This window comes from Tyto alba, unplaced genomic scaffold (assembly GCF_018691265.1).
Source record: "Tyto alba isolate M040663 unplaced genomic scaffold, T.alba_DEE_v4.0 Super-Scaffold_29, whole genome shotgun sequence".
Taxonomy (NCBI): domain Eukaryota; kingdom Metazoa; phylum Chordata; class Aves; order Strigiformes; family Tytonidae; genus Tyto; species Tyto alba.
The window spans coordinates 2078077-2100354 of record NW_024881303.1 but is presented as its reverse complement, the minus strand read 5'-3'; the positions used below and the strand labels follow the sequence as shown (position 1 = coordinate 2100354).

At 42.8% G+C, this 22278-nt stretch overlaps 1 protein-coding gene across 1 annotated transcript in view; it reads left to right on the top strand.

Moving 5' to 3' along the window:
• MDGA2 (MAM domain containing glycosylphosphatidylinositol anchor 2) overlaps nucleotides 1–22278 on the top strand; it is a gene marked incomplete at its 5' end in the record, with an annotated part of 393304 nt that overhangs the window by 220587 nt on the left and 150439 nt on the right. Inside the window, one exon of the mRNA XM_042799013.1 lies at nucleotides 6532–6801. Coding sequence (XP_042654947.1) covers nucleotides 6532–6801 — 270 coding nt within the window. The remainder of the gene's footprint in view (nucleotides 1–6531; nucleotides 6802–22278) is intronic.

Genomic DNA, 22278 nt, shown 5'->3' with positions numbered 1-22278 from the left:
GGCTCTACTGTCCTATGAAATACATTGGATGCAGAGGCAATACATGCACATGAAAGCCTCTGAATTGAAGCCCCTTTAAAAAGGATGCAGCTGCAATATGAATGGGGACCTGAACAGTTTCCCTCGTCATGAGTAGTGCCTTGTTCTTCGTGGGGAAGAGCTCGCAGTGGCACTGCGGCTGTCTTTGTCTCCTGGCAAACCAACCATGACTTTGAAATGTGGGACTGGCTCTCAGAAACCCCTACTTCTGAAGGGCAGTAAAGATGCAGAGCTCTTTTGAACACTGAGCCGTTCTCATTACGATGTCCAAATACGATGTTTGGAAAGCTTGTTCCATGCACTCACCCGTGGAAATATTTACCAAAGCTTGCTATTGTTTGATAATGAATTGTATTATTCCTATCAGAGAGTTGAGAGAAAGTTTCCGCTGGGCAGGTTGCCTGGCTGAGTCTCTGCCGGTGCCAGGGTGAAGGTTCTGGCTGGGAGATGCGTTGCTTGCCAAACCTGGATGGCCCAGCAATCATCTCGTTAATCCTGATGGCTGAGAGTCACCTAAGAGAGACCCCAGCCGGGCTGAAGCTTTGGAGGTGGCTGTAGGGGTGATAATACACCCCATTTAGTATTGACTCCTTTCGGCAGGGGTATTTCTGTTGCATTAGGAATTCCGTAAAAACATACAGGTTTTCATAGGTGAGCACCTCCTGTGTCCCCATTAGTTTTGGTATTGTTTGGTTGTATTGGCACTGATGCTTAACTTTCCAAACCAGTACTGAACACTACTTACAGCTATAAATCCCATCAGTCTTCAGCTCCACGTGAAATTGAGGATATGAGTCCTGTATCGGCATTTTTGTGTCGGCACGTCTCTGTGACCAGAACCGTGACCCAGGGTTTTATGGTATGAACAGATGGAGTTCTGGGGCTAAAAGCTGAAAAAAATCAGACTATTTAGTTTAAAAAATTCAAACTATTTAGTTAGGAGAGGAGGTGAATAAGAAGGAAGATAGCAAAAATAAGTGACATAGGTGAGATTAAACCAACTGCAGAAGAATACAGCAGTATAAAATAATGAAATATATCTCTGAATTAAACCTTTTCATGGAATTCTATGGGATCTCTGCAAGATTTAAACAGAAACTGAGGACCTTGCCCTTATGCCAGAAGGCAGCTGTTAGCAGAGGAAAATTCTGGTCTGGTGCAGTTGTGCATCTTTTCTTTTGATTGCACATCCACCTGCTGAGTTCTGGGGGCTTTGAAGCACTTTGGTTTTGAAGTGCTTTCCATGTAAGAAGAGACCAGTGTAAACGTGGCGATCAGCAAAGTACATTGCTTGGTGAAACTAAATTTTGTAAAACTTACATAACAACATCAAGATTGGAGGCATAAATTGCTGGCTTACTGTCACTGCAGTATGTGTCTTTTTGAATGATCTCAGTTGGGACCATGTGGAATCTGTTTGTAGGGATGTGAGGGGCTTCACAAGCCTTGAAAAGCTTAGGATACCTTTCTGTGCCTTTCAAAAACTGAACAGGCAGAATGTCAGTACTGGCTCCATCCTTTTTTTGGGGAAAGCGGGCTGGACTGTAGAAGTGGAAGGGAGCTTGGCTGAAACTTTGTAGGTGTGTTCCCACAGTTGATGTGGATGCTGTTGGGTGAAACCATTTGTATCTTGGAGGCTGAAGCCTGACTCCCCAAAGCAATATACAGAGTAAAGGCAAAACTAGCATGTTTGAGACTTGTACCAGCAATATGCAATTGCATATACTGGCTTTTACAGTAGTGTAATTTTAATAAGAGTCATATCTTTTGGAGATATCTTTATCTCCTCTTCCTTCTGACTCAATTCCATGATTTCCTGCTATCTAAAATATCACAGCTTGAACTGCTGGGACTGCGTTGTTGGTTTCCTAGTTGGGGTTCAGTAACACTAGATGCTTTACAAATGCAAAGGATGTATAAACACATGCATTTTCCTTTTGGATCAGATCTCATGTCTTTCCTTAACAAGAGCCAGAAGGAGATGTTTCAGAAGAGTGCATAAAAAGTGTTCAGTAGGCAGATATGTGATAGCCTGCCCTCCTATTCCAGAAAAAAAGATACATTTTATGCCCTGAAGCATGAGTTTTAATAATCCTCCAACAATATTTTGGTATAATCATCAACTATTATAATTGCTCTGGATCATCGTGTCATCTTTATAAATGCCTACTCCATTTTTTAATCATGTTGGACCAAAAAAAAAATGTGTGGCGATGAATTGCACAGTTCAGATTTATGCTGTATATGGTGTTTAGCCCCAAAAGTTTACAAATAAATGGAAGAGAGGATAAATCCATTTTAGAGAGAGGATTAGGCTAAAATTTCAGGCTCCTGAAAGAGCAAGGATCTAAGAGGATTTTTGGAACGCTGGGATCGGTGTGAGGTTGGCACATGGATGTTGCTGAAAACGGCACTTTCTGCCTATTCCCATCTATAGGCTCCTGATGCATTTGTAAATCCTCATCCTAAAGGTAGGATTGATGTCACCCGTCTTCTGTCATCTAAATCTTACCCGTCTAGATTAAACTAATCTTTGGGCTCTGTCTGCAGTCAGAAGAGAGATGGATACCACAGGGGAAGATTGTTGCAAGAAGATAGCTCAAGGTAGATAAGAGGAATCGCCTTTTGGCAGTACCTCTTGCTGTCATTGAAACTAGATCAGGGAGAGATCTCACGTGATGGTGAGCTCCATTTCCCTAGCTCTAACAGGAGCTAGTCCTACACTTTTTGTCTAACAGACGTTTGCTCAGAAAATCTGGAAGGGGGAGAGATTCTGCAGCAGCCCTGAGCAGCCCAGGCCAGGGCTTACTGTCCCTATTGCTACATGGAGTTTTGTCTTTGTGCTTTCATTATTCCTTTCTCTGCTGCAGCTTTGCATTCCCAGTCTGTGGGGGGAGGCAGCTGTTTGCAGCAGCATTCTGTGGGCAGCAGTTAGAGGTGTTCCTCTGGTTTGGGAAGGGAAAGTATTTCTGGATGGAGTCAAACAGGAGCTATCCAGTAGAGCAGACCTGCAGAAGCCCTACATGCTGTTAATTAACCAAGTCAATTAATGCAGATCTTCCAGCAGGTGACTAAACTTGTGATTTAGCCCAATTCGTTTCCACGTTTAGGTGTGGACTGACATAGAGAAGTGAACACAGCTCTCTGACTTAGAGCTAAAACCATTTTTCTGCCACCCCACCATGTATGAGCGCATCACTGGAGCTATTGAGCATTTGGGATTTTTGCCGTTTGCCTCCTTCATTCCCTGGCTAGCTCTCCCTGCCTCTCTCTTTTTCTCTCTCCCCTTTCCTTGATGAAACAGCCAGTCAGAGCTGTGAGGAGAAGCCACAGGTCTCCAGCTTGTGTTTGGCACACGAGCAGATGGGTGTTGACAACCACCTTTGCCCATCCCCGGCTGGAAGGGGGAGAGGTCGATGTTGGCTGCAGTGAGAGCAGAGGTTGTGCTCTCAGAGACGGGGGAGTGTGGGGCTGGTGGTGGGGCTGAGCGTGCTTCAGCAGTGGAAGGACAAAGTCCAGGTGACCACCAGGAAACACAGTCTTGCCGTTCCTAGGCCAGAGTTTGACGTGACAATAAATCAGGCAAGCAGTGCTGTAGACCCAGTTCTATCCTCAGTTGCACCATAAAGCTGGAAATAAGATGTTCTGTGTTCTTGGTGCATTACAGTACGGTACAGATTATGTATAGGGTTTCAAGCAGAGAAGTGTCAAAATAATAGCTTGTTGTTCCTGTGGATTCATATTCTATTCATAATAGGTATTTGACCCTTTGTATGCTACACTGAGTTTCATTTGCTGGAAACCTTAACATTCCTTCTGAATTTCTTAATGTTCTTTGGTATAAACCAGGCTTTTAATGGTAGTAGTTGAGTGTATTGCTGAATTTTTGTTTGTGTTTGTCTAGTGGGATAGGTTGTAGTTAAGTGAAATGTGTGGTGTAAGCAAACAGAAATTGCTGTATGCATACCATAATTTTCATGTACTTACTGTTTTGAGTGCTGTGATGAAAGGGATGTATCACAGCATTTTTATCACATCAGCTGCTATCTTTGTCTCTACCTGAAAGATGGCAAAGGGCCCCCTTTCATCTGGAGGATTATGAGGCCATTATGGTAAACAACACCACGAGGTTGGGTTGACATTGTTGGAGCTTTCATCTTTTGTTCTAAGTTTTGAAGCATTATTTCTGGTTCTCTTGTTCCCTGTCTCATGACTTGATGTTTAGTGAGAGCAGAGAGCAGCTCCTTGCCAGAGCTGTTCAGGAAAAAATCATTAAACTCAGGAGGGAGGGAGGGAGAGAGAAAGAGAGGCCAGCTGAGTGCTACCCTCTGGTTGAGGGTGACCCTGCGGGTCTGGAGCTCAGTTCTAGTTCCACAGCAGCTACCTGGATCTCTGCTGCTGCCAGCTTCGCCCAGGCAAAATCTACTTAAGCATGCAACATGACATACTGCCCAGTTTCATACCTCTAATCCCAAAACAGAGGCAGATGGATGCATCAACTGACGAAAGAATGTGAGGTCAGAGGACATGAGCAAAGAAGCACTGACACAGATAGTGGGCAGCGCTGCCTTGTTTTCTGTCTGTTTTTTTTTTTTAGCCATGCACCCAGTTTCTTCACCTTTAAGCTGGTTACATGAAGCCAGGAATTAATGCAGGGTCCCAGGGTGGGAGGAGCTGGAAGAGGAGGCTTTGCTTGTAAACCTTAAAGTGTTTCCCCGGCTGGAGGCTGCCTGCTCTCTTTGTGCTAGGACAGGTATAAATGAAGTGCTTCCCATTTGTGTGCTCCAGCTTCTGAATGCAAAGACAACTAATTCTTCTTGGGTAAACTCCAAATAGAGAAAACTTATATTTTATAGTTGACTCTTGTATTTGCCTTTAGTGATTAGTGTGTATTCCTTTAATATTTAAATAAGATTCCTATATTAAACAGAACACACCACAGCCCCCATTACCCATCCCCCTGCACCACTGCGGGGAGGAGGGAGAGAAATCGGGAGCAAAACTGAGCCTGGGAGGGGTGGGGGTAAGGTGGTTTTAAGATTTGGTTTTATTTCTCATTACCTTGCTCTGATTTGTTTTGGAATAAATTAAATTGCTTTCTCCAAGTGGAGTCTGTTTTGCCTGTGATGGTAATTGGTGAGTGATCTCTCCCTGTCTTTATCTCGACCCATAAAGCCTTTTGTTATACTCTCTCTCCCCTGTCCAGCTGAGGAGGGGAGTGATGGAGCGGCTTTGGGGGGCACCTTGTGTCTGGCCAGGGTCAGCCCACCACACTCTGTACTAATGAGGCTAGTAATACGATTTTTGGATGTAAGATTTTTATTTCCTTTCATTTTTTATTGTCACTTTTTCTTGTATTCTTTGCCCAGAATTTCAATCCTTCACCTTTCTGCCTGTGTTTATTTAGTATTGTTGCTTTTTCTGTAATAGCAATATGTATTTAAATATTGGCTCATTGCTTATGCAGTTTAGGGTGTGCCTTCAAGTAAAGCCTGAATCCAGCAAGGGTGGATCCCTCAGCACAAATGACAGGGGATGTCACAGCTCAGATTGTGATTCTAAATTCCAGCACATAAAATCAATTGCCCTGCCCTGTTCCTTCATACTGAGCATTTTGGTTGCTCCTCTTATATCATATGCAAATATTTAATGGAAAAGAAGAGGCAAGAAGAGAGAATTAAATTTAATGACTTGTTTCTCCTTTCTGAAAGCAGCAGCATCTTCCCATTAGCCTGTACTGCAGCAGAGTTTGGCTGGTTTGGTCGTCCTGCCCAAACAAAGCCCCTGGAGCTGGTCATAGGATATTTTATGGAAATTAGTGGGGACCAGAGTCTTCACTTCTCTTGTGTGTCTGTGAGGAGATGGAGCCGTGGACACACCGTCTGCTGGTGCTGTGAGATGCAGGTTGCACAGCCCATACAGGGAAAGAGGCATCTGAACTAGATTCTGCAGTTTCTCTGTGTGTCAGGAGATGTTGTCCCAAGGGAGACGACCCTTCATGATTCAACAGACCCAACTCAAATGCTACAAATTCATCTCAGTTGGCAGTCCAAGGATTTCACTGGGGAGGCAGGTGGATTAAGAGGGGTGGTTTTCACTGGGTAGGATCTGACTTGAAGAGAACAACATGCCTTCCATGCCAAATAAGACGATTGTTATTAATTCATCTCTTCCCAGGTTTAAAATCCAGTGTCCTGGCACCTGTCTCATACATTGTACGTTAGTTCCCAAGTACAGCCGCAGGGTCGACCATCCATAAATCCTCATCTGCAGTTTGTCAGCAAGGTGATGACTGAGCAGGGTGAGAAATGTGGTGTCAGGGGGAGCATCAGGATGGGGAACACCTTGCTCAGAGGGCACGTAGTCACGCGAAGAGCGCTGCAGCTGACGTGCCTTTGCTGATCTCAGTTGGCTTGAGTGTGCTTGTCCAGGACTGAGCAATACCTCAGACGTGGCCCCGCTACATCTTTCTCTTCCTCTTGTGTTTTGCAGCATCCCCTTCAATTAAGCTTCTTGTGGACGACCCGATAGTGGTGAACCCTGGAGAAGCAATCACCTTGGTCTGTGTGACGACAGGAGGGGAGCCAGCCCCCAGCCTGACGTGGGTGAGGTCTGCCGGCATCCTGCCCGAGAAAACGGTCCTGAACGGCGGCACTTTAACGATACCTGCCATCACGTCAGAAGATGCTGGCACGTACAGTTGCATCGCCAATAATAATGTCGGAAATCCTGCGAAAAAGTCCACCAACATCATCGTAAGAGGTAAGTTTTGCCGGCAAACTGTTGAGCTTGGAAGATCGATGGAGTGCTAATCTGACAGGATAGCAGTGTTCACATAGTGGTGTCCTATGTTTCCGAATGTATTTCTGGTCATTCCTAATAATGTATGAGATGAATTAGTGTTGGCTTCAAATAGCCGGTGGCCCTTGTGCTGGGCTCAAACTCCCCAGCTGGAACAGGGGTGGCATGGTGCCTGTTTGAATTGTGAAGATGCGGCAGCTCCCCCGTCCAAGCTGGAGGCAAATGATCGCCGAAGGGCACCATGTCTGCTGGGCATTGCCTGTGCTGATCCCCAGCACACGCTGTCTTGGCAGTGAATGCATCCTGAGCTCCTGGAGATGTCATTACCTCCTTCACCCTTTTCTTCCTCCTCATCAGCTGAACTTGTTATTGAAATTAAGGCTGTTGTGCATGCTGTGAATCTGCTGCCATCAGACGACTGCTCCCTGTGTAGGAGCTTTAGATTAGTACCTATGCTTTAATTATACTAAATAGCAGGATAAATGTCTGTCTTAGATAAAAGTAAGAGAAGAGTGTTTGCAGAACAATTACTGCCAGGTGGAGAGAAACTCTCCCCAGTTGTTTATCGCTTTCTAGATAACCCCAGGGACATAGCCAGTTGGTTTGAAGAACCGGTTCGATTGGCTGATAGGCATCATCAGAGTGGATTAATCTACTTGAACCAAACAGTTCATCTGAAACTAATTTTCTATAATCTAATCTGTGAATGGTAGTGAAACATAAACTCCCACGCTATAGGAACTTTAAATAATAACATGTGATTAATCATACTCAGGAGAAACTGCTGTATAGAGAGCCAGTGGTGTGAATATTTTATGAGAGCCGTAACCCCTGTTCACTTCTTATTGCCCAACATATCATACTCTTCAGCAGGACGAGGAATTAGAAGCTATTTCTGTTCTGGGGGTCAGGGAGAGAGCATTGCATCATCCTAAGTCTGCAGGAGTTTCTCAGGAGATGTCCCCAGATTTATTTGTAATACTGTATTTCCATTTGAGTTTTTGATATTTGGCTTAGGCGTTTTGTTGTCCAAAAGTAGTCTTGCTTCAGGAACATAGCATCGACGTTAATTTGCTGTGATTTACAATGGTGATGAGGTTGTGAAAGGGAGATGTGAGTGAAACACACACTCGGAATAAGCAAAGGCAGAGAAAAGGCTTTGTGTGGAAAGAAATCTCTGTATTTTAATTGACCCAGAAGGCAGCACCGGAGAGCCCAGAGGAAAAGCCAAAGTCCCTAGCTCCCTGCAGATACAAATTTCATGAGTCATAGCATAATAATAATATGCCCTCACATTTTTATTTATAGAAGACCATGCCTATGAGATGCCTAGGAGCTGCAAGATGTTGAACAAAATATCATTAAAGCATTGGAGGTGACTTTTTTCTTTTTTCCTCTGTGCTGTGTGGCCCTGTTAATTCTGAGAAGGGACCGCAACAAGGAACAACCCATTAAATAAATGAAGCACAGCTCCCTTCTAGTCCCAGTTCATTGCTACCTGCTGTGATTTTCCCCTTATTATTTCTGTTAAAAGGGAAGAGCTGTCTTTTAGAAAAAAATCTTTATTCCGGTCTTGATTGAATTATCCTTACTAAAAGTGATGCTGAGTTTAGGAGTGAAATATGAGAGAAATTCCTATCAGAGTTTTGATAATATTTTGTGTATGTATTTCTTAGCATTTTTCCTGTAGCTGGTTGTTTCTCTCTCTTTCGTTTATTTTTTTGTTAATGTATATCAGAATTTTCACACAGCAGCTGAAGAGGACAGAGTATTTACTTGAAATAGCATCTAAGCCTTGCAGGAGGATCATTTGGTAAATGGAGTTCACATTTTCTGTCGGGTGGACTACCAGTTCCAGGATTAGACAGTAATCCCCTAATCTTACCCAGAAAGAAATGTAAAGTTGTCTGAGAGCATCATCAGGGCTCACATGAAATTTGTTCCCTTTAAAATTCACTAAATTTCTCTATGCATTTATCTGAAGGTGCATTTGTTGTATGTGCTTCATTCCATGGATGCCACCTTACCTTCAGCAGCTCTTGATTTTTTTTTCTGGGCATTTTTTCTGTCTTTGTGGCTGGCTGCCCAAGTCTGTGACTACCCACCACGCCTGACTTTGAACCCATTGTGAATGATGCCATATGACTGCCACACATTTAATAATAATTTGAAAATCTAAACCCAGAGAGAATCCTTTAAAAAGAAACAAATAAAAGTAAATGAATATCAAAAGTAACTTATCCTTTTTGAAAGTAAGAAATTACGTGGATCAACGAGCAATGGTGGCAAGAAATGAGGTTATGTGTAAAGAGCAGATTCAGGCATTGAGGTGCTGATGTGACACCGAGGTGTATTCAGGTCAGCTCAGTGCTCCTCCATCCATCTTCTATGGGACCCTCAAAAAGTGGGGATAAATATGGTGAAATGGCAAAATGACCAGATATGATGGCTTGGGGGGGGAATGTGTATCACCTGGTGCAAAATGCGCCCACATGGAAGTGCTGTGCAATGTGTGTTTTCTGCTTCTCCAGGGGGTAAATAACTAGTAATATGTGTTCTCTGCTTCTACATGTTGTAAATAACTGGTTTCTGCAGTTTCCATGTGCTACTGGAGGAGTGTTGGGGTAGCAAGTGCCACTGATGGTCTCAGTGCATTGCTTTCCATTTGTTAGCTCCCTGGATTTATCGGGAAGCCTCCAAATATGCATAAGCATTTAATATGTTCTCTGTTTTTCCGCTGTTACTTGATTTCCTCTCCTTCCAGTGAGCATTGGCACGGAAGATGTTTGTTCTTAAAATAAAAAGCAGATTAAAGCTGCCATTGCAGCGAGGAAACCATTTAGTCATAACCAGTTTTGGGTTGTGTGGTTTTTTTTTTTGTTTTTTTTTTTTTTTTTGGTCTTTTGGCCTATATAACTTAAAAGTAATTGTAAATCCTTCCCACAAAAACAAGCTGGGTGCTTGCTTGTCAGTTTGGATGGAAACGGATCCCTTGCAGAACAACAGGAGCTGCACACATGCTGAGGGAAGAGACTCCCTCATACGCTGCCACCTCAAGCAGTTAAATTTACACTTTCAGGTAAACCAACATCCTTTAAAGACAGCCCTTTCTTAAGCAAGTTGTAAGCTGCAAACTCTGCTCCCTTTGTCTCTGTTCTGCTGAGCTGTTGTGTTAGTGCCTTTCCCTTTCGGCCATCAGATAATGTAAATGAAAGCTTTGCTGAGATGATAAAGAGGAATTGTTTTGAGTACCAAGAGGTACAGATATAATGCATTATCTTTCATTTCCTCCATTTGCTTTGAACAGGAGCTCACTAGAGGCAAATCAGTGGCCGTGTGCTGTGTACCTGTCAAAATCTTAGCGAGAAAGTCTGTGAAAAACTGTTTTAAAGAATGCCATTATCGGCTTAACTGTACCCAAAGTTATTGCAAAATATTTCATTCCATCAAAGACATTGTCGTCCATCAAGGTGTCTTGGGTCAAACCAGAGAAAGAAGAAATGCTCTCTCATTTCAGCAAAGCTGGCTGCTCACCAATTCTAATCATGAAAGTTTCTTTCCAAGTATTTTCTTTAGATTAATGAGTTCTTTAAATGATTGCAAATCTGCTAGCATTTGAGTATTGGTGGGTGTTCTCATCAGTGGCATCTTCACATCCTGCTCTCAGACTGATGATTAGAATAGCTTCCCATAGCATATTTCTAGACAAAACCATTAGAAAGCAGAGGAAGCTCTAAGAGAATCTTAACTCCTCTCATTCTAGTAAAACTTGACGGGTTTCTCCTTTTTTTTTTTTAGAAAAAAAAAAAAAAAAAGCTGTCTCAAGTAGCAAATCCAACACAGCCGCTCTAGATAAACAAAGTTCCTGACAACTTCAATGCCTGACGTGCATGTGTATTTTTTGCTGTGCTTGCTTGGAGGTTGTTCTGTTTTTCTGACTTCTAGATAATAGAGAGGAATGTTGTTCAGGTGGAATGGAAATCCTTTCTCATAAAGGCCAGGATGCCGGAAATCTCTTGCACTTCTTTCAGAGTTCTTTCCCACCCAAACTATTTCTATTAATTTGCTTTCATCATGAATTTGTCACTATATGCCTCTGTTGGTCTCAGTTAGAGGTAAGTGGTAATCAGTCTTCCTACGGATATTTTGTTAATTAAAATAAGAAGGAAACACACAGATACATTTATGTTAAAATCAACCTTGCTTACTCACAGCCCTGGGGCCAACACACATGGCGATGTGGATGCTTCCTCATCTTCCGTGCATGCACCGCTGTGCAGAGGGGAGCTCACATTATTGCCAGGAGCTTGGGAATTACTGACCCCACCTGTGATGTGGTCCCAGGCTCAGTTCCTTGCCTTGATCTGGCATGGGGAGTTGAACATCCAGCTTATCCCATCTCCCAGGAAACTCTTCCAGCCTAAGGATCTTTTAGACTTTGCTGCTGGAGGTTATTTTACTCCTTTAAAATTTTCTCTTCACTGCGTGTTTGGAGAGGGAAGCAAAAGGCATTAGAGAAATGGTAATATTGGCCTTGTAATCATTAAGATACTACATAAAAGCATGATCGTCACAGTACTGTACAGATTTTGGGTGACAATTGGAAATGTCAAAAGAGGCAGGAATCAAGATAATCATATGTCTACGGCTTCTGGAAAATTATACATTTTCAGCATGACTCAAACTGGGTACTCAGAATTGTGAGAGCATGGAAGAAAAAATACTCCAAAGACACTGCAAAGGGGAAAATGAAAATAAAATCTCTCTGTAGATACCAGTATGTCAATGAAGAATTAAAGGCTTTTGATGATGATGTAAGGTGGCTCCTCCATCCAGTAATAGAGCAAAAATGCTGGGTAGCATCTTTGAAGGACATCTGTGCGCTGTATTGGGAAACAGGTAGAGCCAGAGAAACATTTTACAGGTCTTAAAGTACAGAGCACTGAAATTATTTGGAAGAGTGGCAGTGTGCACCAGCTTGGGTTTGGTGCCTCATCAGCAACTCCTCCCAGTACCTCTTTAAATAGATCACTTTGTCTCTTCCACTGCAACTGCAACATTTTTTGTAGTGCCAGTTGACTCTGCGTGACTTTTCCCATCTGTGAAGCAGGAACATAGTGTTTGGAGTTAATTTTTCAAAGGGGTGGGATTCCCTGTCAGTTTAAATATAAAATAATGACCTGTGCGCAACATTAGCACAAAAGCTTTTGCTGAACAAAAAACACTCTGGGGAAATGCATTTTAAGGCTGAGATTGCTGGAAGTACCTATTCCATTATGTCTTTAAAACCTCTGTGTGAACTGTGTAGTAGTGACTGCTAAAAAGAAGATGGGGAGGAAAAAAAAAAAAGTGCAGATTGTGAAATAAATGAAATTTTTGTTGCTTTCATAATAGGTCTTTTAAAAAATAAAAATCCTGTATTGGGTATTACTGATGTTCACTCTTGCACACCTGCTTACCCTTCTGCTTTCCCATGACGGCTCTGTTCCAGAGCTTTTTCTTAGGAATTTCCCTTGTTGGTTTAGAGCAGTTGCATGAAGTAAAGGCTAAAAATAAGTCTGTCTGGTTACACATCATCACCTCTGCTGTCACCCCTTGAAGATCCACAAATGCTGTTAATTGAAATGCGAGCAGGGCCCCCACGGTGCTGCTGCCGAGCGCCGGAACAGAGGCGAGGCCCCGCAGGTTTTATCCTAAAGGTGGAAATTGGGTTTTGGTGGCACCCGTGCCAGTCGTCACCCGGCGGGCCACCCCGGCAGCGGCGCAGCTGCTGGATCCCGGGCAGCGGCCGAGCGATGCGTCCGTCTGACGCGCGGGGCGCCTGGCTGGCATCAGCTGCCAGTGCTGGTTGGGAACGTGTCCCTCGTCTGGGCAGGACGTGACATGGCTCCTGCAAGCCAAGTCTAAAATGTTGGGTTTTCTATGCACCTAGCAGAACCACCCTTTTTTCACCCCCCCTCCTCCTTTTCGTTCTCTGTATTCTGGGAAGGTCTCACAACAGGCTGATTATACTAGTGATTATGTCATGGCTGGAGAAAGCTGAAGGCCTTGGCAAGTATCCATACACATAAAACGGGCATTACTACACCATGCAGAAGCGACGACCACCGTTGGCTTCCTAATGAGGAACGGTGCAGGCCCGTGGTGCTGCCTGGCCGTGGGGGCTGCGGGAGGCTGGCAGAGATGAGCTCCCCAGGATGCTTCGGTGGGGTGGAAATTCAGCAGCCTCTGTGCTGGCTTTCAGCATCCATTGATGGCTGGGCTTACCTTGGGGCAGGCTGGGAAGCAGGAGTGATTTCATGGAAGTGCCAAGGTTTTGAAATTCGTATTTCGGAATAGGACTAGGTGGCCCCTCCTGGGTCATCGAATCCAGGTGTCTTTATCCCAGGCAACTATCTCATCTCATCTCTCATAACATAACCTTTTTTGGTAAAATGACCAACTCCACCTGCAATTTCAATAGCTTGCTTCCACCACCCTGCCAGCTCTTCCCAGAGGTCTCTGGCCATGTCTGTCTGCTCTGACACTGAGATCCTCTCTCGTTGCCATCATAACCGTAACATGCCTGGGGTGGGTTTGCCATCCCTTGAGACCACCACAGCAGGCATCTCCCTGGGGCCTCTTCTGGATTTGTAAGAATGAGTACAGTTTAGTCCAAAACAAAAACAGCCAGCCAATTCTGATTCTTCCACTGGGAGATGCACCCTGTGAATGGGATTTCAGTGAGACAAGATTTTAGCCTAGAAAACCTGATCTTACAACCAATCCAGCGTGTTGCTACAGTCATAATTTACCAGTGCACTATCCTAAAAGTTTACAGCTCTGAGAATGAATGTGTAAAAAAGTTGAGCTTCAGAGTTTAATAAGTCCATTTATTTTTATTATCTGCAATAGTCGTCTCAGGCATGTTCACTCTCTCCCAGGCTGGAGTGTATCATGGATGAGTTCATAAAATGGTTCCATATAAAAATGTAGATGGTTTATTGATTCTTCTGCCCTTTCATTAGGACTTCCCAGGATTTTTGCGTACAGAAATTTTATTTTTAAATAAGTTTTCTACTCTGCAAAACATCAGGTGGTGCCTGTTGGGCACCACGTGTCTATAAAGACACATCAGAAGGGATTTCAAGAGGTCGTATTCATTTGATCTCTCTTCTTCTCACCTTTACATTGGGGCTGCTTCAGATAGCCACGTTCTTTATTCACTGGGGGCAAGGAAAAAAAGTTATCCCTACTGTTGGCTGGCTATTATTAACTACTAATACATGATAAATTCTTTTGGCAGGGGTGTGGTGTCATAGTTCAATGTTGTATTAGATCTTGGCTGATTAATACGTGATGAAGTCTGTGTAGTCTTAACAGCATTATCATTTTGGCATAAAACCCCTGAGTTTTTCAAAGTTTTGTCTCATCTTAAAGGGGGAGGAAGAGAAGAGAAAAAGAACAGTGCACAATGTTTTGTTCTGATGTTACCAGGATACATGGATGACCTTGAAATGTGTTTTAAGGTACTTACTTGTATTGCATCAGGCAACTGTGATTAGGATTGGTAGGTCTCTGCCCAGTCTGACAAATCTTTTTGGAAAGTTTTATAGGATCCCAATTAATTTTTGAGGCATTGAACTGTGGGATAAAAACAAAGTGTTGAAGGGAAAAGCATGCCATGTTGGAACAAATCCAGGCTCTAACGAAATCCTGCAGTTGACTAAAGCTCTTGAGCCACACAAGAAGCAGGAGATGGGGACAAGCCAGTGTGGAAGCCTTGGAAACTGGGGGTTTGCTCTAGGTTTTGGAAGAAAGGCAAGTACTGTGTGCTGAGTTTCATTTGCAGTGTGTGGGCAAAGAGATGAGCGAAGATTTGCAATATATTACTTCTGGGCATCCAGAAAAACTCAGCAAGGCTATTTTCTTTTTTTTGACAGCTTTGGCACAAGAATTAAACTTTATAAAGGCATTGGCCCTGGAAAACACCCAGCTGCAATGTTCAGAGGATTTATAATTTGTTTGGCAAGTGCACAGCCCACTGGAGATTGTGTCAGCTTCTCTGAATTGTTTAATTTATATCCCAGTTCTTGTCTGGCTTGTGACGAGACTTGTGAAGTTCCCGTTTGCCTGGGGATGGGGCAGCCCTGAGCCCGCAGGCCTGGCCGGGGTTGTGCGTGGCACCTTGTCTTGGCAACCTGCAACAGTGTAGGATTCTGTAGCGTAGGAAATGTTTTGGATTTCCCCCCCTTTCTTCTGCTTGGGGTTTCGGAAAGTACCAAATTGTCACCTGCCAATTTTTCACCACTGCTTATTGATCAACCTTCATTCGTGTTTTGCAGTTTCACCCTCATATACCTGCTTTGATGCGTTTGAATCTTTATTCGTGTCTGCTTGAAATCAGAGATGAAAACAGCCTTCCACCTGGCAGATGGGGCTGGTCCCTGGTAGGACACTGCATTTTCTGCCCTCAGTTCAGCTTTATACTGGGGTGACACCACTGGGGCGACTGCTGGTTTTCACGAGCAGGGAACCAGAGGCAGGAGGTTGATGCACTTTCCATCCCTGGAGATTTTCAACCCTGAACAGCCTGGTCTGAGCTCACATCTGGCCCTGCTTGGAGCAGGAGATTGGTCTAGAAACAACCTCCTGAGCTCCCTTCCCACCTGAATATTTCTGTAAACCTATGTGTCTTTGCTCTTCTGATTATGCTTATTTCTCTTGAATATTTACTTCTAAAAGCAGTTAAAAGAGAAACCATGCTGTGCTTCACATACTGTGATCTCGGCTTCATCTATTTAATGGATCATATACTGAGTAACTTGTAAACTGAAGTCTTCTTCATTACAAAGAAGTATACACCTCCCATTCCTTCAAAAGAAAAGCAGTGAAAGAAATAGGAGCTAATTAACTAGAGCACATGTAAAAACAGACACCTGCCACATGGCATCTCCAGAATAATAAATCCTTTTCTTTTAAAAATTAGAAGCATTTATAAAAATAGATACAAAACCTGAAATCTCTCCACAGTATTTGCATTTAAATTGAAAATGTGAATGCATCTGGTCTTGTAAGTGCCAAATAATTACTTGATATTAAAAAGTTTGGAGATGCTCTAGTAGAAGATGCTTGACAACTTAATTGTTCTGATAGCTACTGAAAGTTAAGGTTTTAAAAAACTTTATGTTAAAACCATGTTGACAGAAGCAAAATGAACTGTTGGTAAAATGCTGAGAATATGTGTCTTTTTTTAGCAAGACTTTCCTTCAAGTCTGTCTTTGGATAGAAAGGTGACTATAGGGAATATTCAGGGAGCATAATTTTGTCACAATTATCTTGCAGAATCCTAAACACCTTATTTAAGAAATGCAGATTTTGAGAGTGATCAGTGTTGGTGCATTCTCCCTAAAAGCTCTGTGAATGTTTATGTTGGTATCTATTTTTTAATGTTCTCCTTATGACCCAAACAAGGTGCACCCTGCCTGCTCGCTCAGCGGGCGTATTTTCTGCTGGAGAGAGTTCTCTTATGTGAAAACATCAAATAGCATTATTTTCTGCTAATGCAGGTGAAGCTAGCTCTGTGCAGAGTTTATGGGTAATTTTATTTGACGTTAGACAGACATTTTAATTCTGAACAAAATGTGCAGACCTCCTTTCAGAATAAGAAGGTTTCCCTATCTCGGCAGCAGACCAAGCAGTTACAGGGTTATAGAGATGAGCCCTAAGGTGAGAGAGCTTTCCGTGCTAGAGGAGAAATAAAACAACAGTTTGATGCTGACCTTGGCAGTCCTGGTGGTCCCCCATCAGCCAAAAATGAATCTGAATAAGAGAGTACAAAATAGATGCAACTGCTGTGCAGGCAAGCTGGCAAGACTTTGAGCATATAATTCACAAAATTCTGTGGGGTGGTTCTATCCAGATGTTGAGGGATTTATCCCATCCACTTTCTTTTCATCCAAAGAATAAGGTGAAGCCCATAGCTGGACCCAAGGTGGTCCCTCTAGGAGTTTCTAGGTCCTATTAACTGGATGGGAGACAAAGCAGATGTTGGCAGATTTCCACAATTTTCATTTTCTGGGGGGTTTATTGCTTTGTTTAGTTTCAAGAATTACCACGGAAGGTGACTGTTCTTTCTGAAAGACGTTGAAATGTGCGCTGATTTGGTCTGTGGTGGATCTTGCAGACCCTGCCGGGGCTTATCTGCCATGACCTGTTATCTGAGACCCAGTTTAGATGCCCCAGGGAGAGGATGACTTCTGGTGATCTGTGGTGCATGATGGTTTTCAGGATTGTTCTGAGACAAAAAGCAAAAGCTGGATGGAAAGAGGTGTCCGTTGCCTTGCAATCAGTCTTTGATTTAAAAAAAAAAAAAAACACAAAACACTGTGATTACAGTAGCTGAATGTTAAAATAACACAAAAAATCAAAGGTGAACAGTGGAAAGAGGGAACAGAAGGACTTGCAGAAACCTTGGTGCTTCCAGGCACTCAAGGCTGCTACTTAAGCGGCTCAGTTTGTGGCCCGTGTGCTGTCTAATCAGAAGTGCTCAGTGCACAGTGACAGTGAGGAACTGCAGATGGAACTGTGAACTGTAGCTTTTCTCTATCCATTTTTTTAATTAGTCACCAGCAGATGAATGAACCTTTAACCATATCTTTTAGCCTTTCTTATTTGCATCTTCTTTAAGTAACACCAAATTTGGACATACTTTTTTTTTTTTTTTTTTTTCACCTGTTTATATTCCCCCAAATCTGTTTATCATATTTCCCTTAGTGTCTGGAAAATTGACTTCTTGAAGCACCAGCTGGACACAGTGTTTTTATCCAACAGTCTTACCATTTCAACAACTGCATCGTGTTACTAAAGCTTGCAATCCTTTCTTGTCCAAGAGTCGCACCGTGCTCCAGTCTCCAAACCACCAACACATCATGAGGTCCAGTTTCACTAGAGAAAAGTTTTCAACCCCTAACCTGGCTCCATGTTGCTTCAGTGAAGTATGGCATGAAGGATGTGTCCAGGTTGTATCCTACGTATGGTTGGACTTGAAGCTAAGGTGTGACAATACTTTGCATCAGGCATCGATGTGGCCGTGATGTTCACAGCAAAGTAGCGTGGCCGTAAAAAGCATTCAGTTTGTAAAGGCGGTCTCCTGGTTTTTACTGAAATTTTCTATACATGGCTGTCGTCCATAACAGTGCTGAGTGTGATGAAAGATAATCATTCATCAGAAAGGAGAAGAAGTGATTATCTACAGGACACTTCGGAGTAGGCTCGCCTGTGTCCAGCACTGAGGTGCAGACTGTACAGATGTCACAATCCAGATAAACTTTCATTATGGAGAGTCGATAGCTGCAAACTTCGTTATGTGGAGTGTGGGTTTGCTCTTCTGTTTTAAAATAAGGCTAGAAGACTGTAATGCTGAATGATTGTCTTTTTTGTTACTCGCATTTCAAATGCGGTTTTGGTTGGCAAATACGAGTTTTCAATGTTCCTTATACATGAAATAATATCAAAACATATTTGAATGTAACAGAATTAAGTGTAATGGACTACACTGTGATGTTTACCAGTGGAAAAGATATTTTGGACAGTTGTTAAATTGTCTCTACTCAGCTGTTTGATAATACAGTTTAAAGCAGTATCCTGTAGAATACTGAAGACAATGCAGCTTTGTCGCCCACGGCCAAAATAAACAAAGACTTTGTGTTTCTTTGGAGCTAATGATAGGGACTTTTTTTTTTTGCGTCTATTGATTTGATAGAGGTAGACATGTTAATGAAGAAACATCAGAGAAGGATTTCCATGAGTCCTTCTTCAGTGGGAATGACTTTTTATTTAGTATAGAGATCCTTTTATGCTGGGCTTTCACATAAAAATAAATAAACCAGACAATATGGACTGCACTGCAGTTTCCAAGGTGTGGTACTGGAACAGATTCCTTTGTTTCATACATTCATTTAATCATTCAGGCAAAAAAATCTGAAGCCCAGTCTAATTGTGTAGATGTTGGATGGTAGCTTTGACAAACAAGTGTCTAAGAAAGCATTGAGAAGTATTAATTTTTGTTTTGTCATTTGCCCGTGTTCCAAGGCCACGTGGTAGGATGGTCCCTATCTCATAGGAAACCAGTGTTACAGACTCCTGGTCTGCTGGTGGTCTGCGATCCCCCAACTTAAATACTGATCTTTTTTCACTTAACAGAGAAGATCTGCATGTTAGTCCAAGTTTGTGATTTCATTGCAATTATTTCCATGTACCATTGTAATACAGGAAAGCTCAGGTCACAGAAATGACGCATCAGAGTAATGACATAAGTTGAAATGTGTCTTTTTCTCTGCTGTTTGAAGTTTGAAATGGATTATTCCAAGGAAACGTAAATAATTCAGAATCCCTGCAGTAAAACATCACTTGATGTATTACTATACATTTTTGTGTTCTGTTAACAACAGTGAATCAACTAATTTTATTTTTTTCCTTATTTCTCAGTGATGGGATACTTATGATTTAATAAGGATCGTGTGTTAGTCGTAGAATCCATCAAATCAGATCCAGGTGCTTACACCGCATATATTAAATACATTAAATACACATTCTGTATGTTGAACTTGTGTATTTAACCGACTGCTGTGTTTAGTTATTGCTAAAATTCTCTATTGCAAATCTATTGCCTTAAACCTGGACAGGCACAGGTGAGTTGTGTCTGACATCTCCACAGCTGCAAGCAAAATGAATGAATTGCTCCTTGAGGGGAAGGAAGTTGAGTTTTTATTTTCCTCTCCAAACTCTGGGACCCAGCACAGACTGCAAGTATAAGCAACAGCATGCAGTGAGAAAAGTTGGCTTCTCAAGATGTCTTGACAGATTAGGAAAAAGGTTTAGGTTTACGAATACACTTTACGAGTCTTTTAGGGACTATCTAAAATCTTTGTTGTAAGGCTGTGAATCTTTTGAATTGCAGTGTGTGAAAGCAGGATTGCTTTTCCCATCTGTAAGGCTCTGAGGAGATGAGGGACCTGGTGTGATTGAAGCAAGAGCTGGTGATAAGAGTTGACTTTCTTTACCTGCCGCCTGCCTTATATCTTTCTCTGAAAAACCAATGAATCATCCCAGTAATCATCTTTTGGTACAGAGATCACAGCAGTAACGTGGAGAGTTGCTGCTCAGTCTTTTAAAGCAAGCAGTCTATGTCTGGATTAACAGGCTGGAGTTTCTTGAGAATGAAGCTGGCTTTTGCAGCTCACTTTCCAATCAAATTGTTCCCGTGGTGCTTTTTCTGCTTTTTTTCCTTTGATGTGAAACAGAATTCATGCAAAGGGCTTAATCCAAACCACACACAAGTCATGGAAGGACCATCATTCACTGTGGTGAACTTCAGATCAGATCTTTAGTCTTTTCTTTGCTGTTTCTCTGCAGGCTATTGGCCTTAAAAATAACATCAAGAATCTTTCCAATTAGCACAATTTTTTTTTTCATGCATGTGAGAAGGAAGCATCAAGGGGTCGGTAACACCCAAGCAGTGGGAGAAGACTGCTGCCTTGCTTGACCCAGGGGGTGCAGTTGAAACACAGAACCCCCAGCAGTTTGGAGGATCCTGGAAGTGAGCTGGATCTGGAGGTGAAGGTATTGGCACTTACTTGGTAAAATGCCAGTACTGGGTGCTCAGAAACGAGTGGCATGCTGGATGCTGTGTTCATCAAACCTCCAAAATGTACTCGTGGTGCTCCAAGACACATGCAGGTCTTTACATCTGCTTGGCAGATTATCAGGTGATGTTTTCATCTTGTTCACTGGGAACAGGCTGAAACAAAATCACTCAGGAGCTTTAACAAACCCTGAAGGGGAACAATCAAAATTAGTCGAAGCCACTTCTGGTGAGTGCACAGAGGCTGGACCTCATGTGGCATCCGACTGCTCACTCAAGGTTAAAATCAGTAATTTGCACAGTTCTGCTACTTAATATTGCTGTTGCCACGGGCTGCACACAGACACAAACAGGAGCAAACAGAAAGCTGAGCATTTCCCAATGTCCTGCGTCAGCTTAGGAAGCAGCCAGTGGCCGATAGTTATTACGTCCAAGCCTGCAAATAGTGCAGCAGCTCATGTATTCAGTTATGGTGTTTGACGCCTTTCATATGTCATGGGATGTGCATTGGCAAGATAGGAGCATTTTGATGCCTTAAAGGATTGTTTTGTGTTGATGGAGTTGGTGGTGGGAAGATATGATGCAACCTGATGAATGCAAATAGACCTTAGTCGAGATACTGGTAATGCATTTTATTACTTTGAAATGTAATTAATGAGGGAGGGCAGACAGTTTTGCGAGGAGTTTGAGGACAAGAATTGTTTCATCTTTATTTGATCACATCATAGTTCTTTGGGGTTTGGAGAAAGACTGGCACTTTCCTGAGTCTCGAAGTACAGTTACAGATTTATTTGCACATTTGCTGTTATTTTGTAGCCCTTCGTGTTGCTTATGTTCTGAAATTTTTGCTGGGAAGCAACTGTGATTAGCATGTCTGCAGCACCATCTCCCACATTTTGCTGGTTAACCTTGTGTCTCTTTTATTTGCTATTTCTAACCACATAGAAACCTTCCAGTGGTGCCTCAGATGTAACTGATAATACAGTGAAAAGCCAGAGTCAGAATCCATTGCATGTTTCAATATGTTTGACGTTATATAGGGGATGTCTGGAAATTATGGTCCAAGAACCTACACATGAGGATCATCCAAACCACTGTTTCATGGGGATTGACCAGGAATGCAAACCCATGCGCAGAACACATACAGAAATTACTTTTCCATTACCTGGTGGATTTGTACCAGGCTCAACTCAGATGTTCCCAAGAGGTCAGTATATGACGCACATTGTAAATCAGTCAGGTCTGAAGTCTTTTTGGAGACCACATCTAACGTGTATCTAAGACTACACCTTCTTGCCTGTGAGAAACAGCTTTGTATTCCCAAGTCTGCTGAAGGCACAGTCACTCTGGAGAGGTCTACTGACCCCGGGTCGTTTTGCCAAGGACAACTGTGTTAGTTCTGGGTCTCAGACTAGCTTAAGGGGGCCTTTCACTGCCGTAGTAACTTTTCTTCCAAAGACCTGAGCAGGGTCACCCCAGCTCCTCCTGTCTCTGCCATCCAAGAGTGCCCTAAACTCTGACTTACACAGACTTCTCCATCGCAGTGTAACTGAGTGTGGCTCATCTGCTCGGAAGGGTTTCTGACCTGACAGGTCAGGAAGTTTTCAGTATGCGAAGTGATTTGGTGTCTCATCAGTCTGGAGTGGGAGATCCAGGTTCAATTTCCCCTTTCTACAAAGAGCTCTAGCTCCTAAGATGCTGGAGCACCATATCTGCCACTGCCCTTTTTCAGGATTACTACTTCGGGGTGGTGGCAGTGCTGCAGCTTGCGATGCTTTCCATCCTTGAAAATGAATGGTGGTGCGAGCCCACCA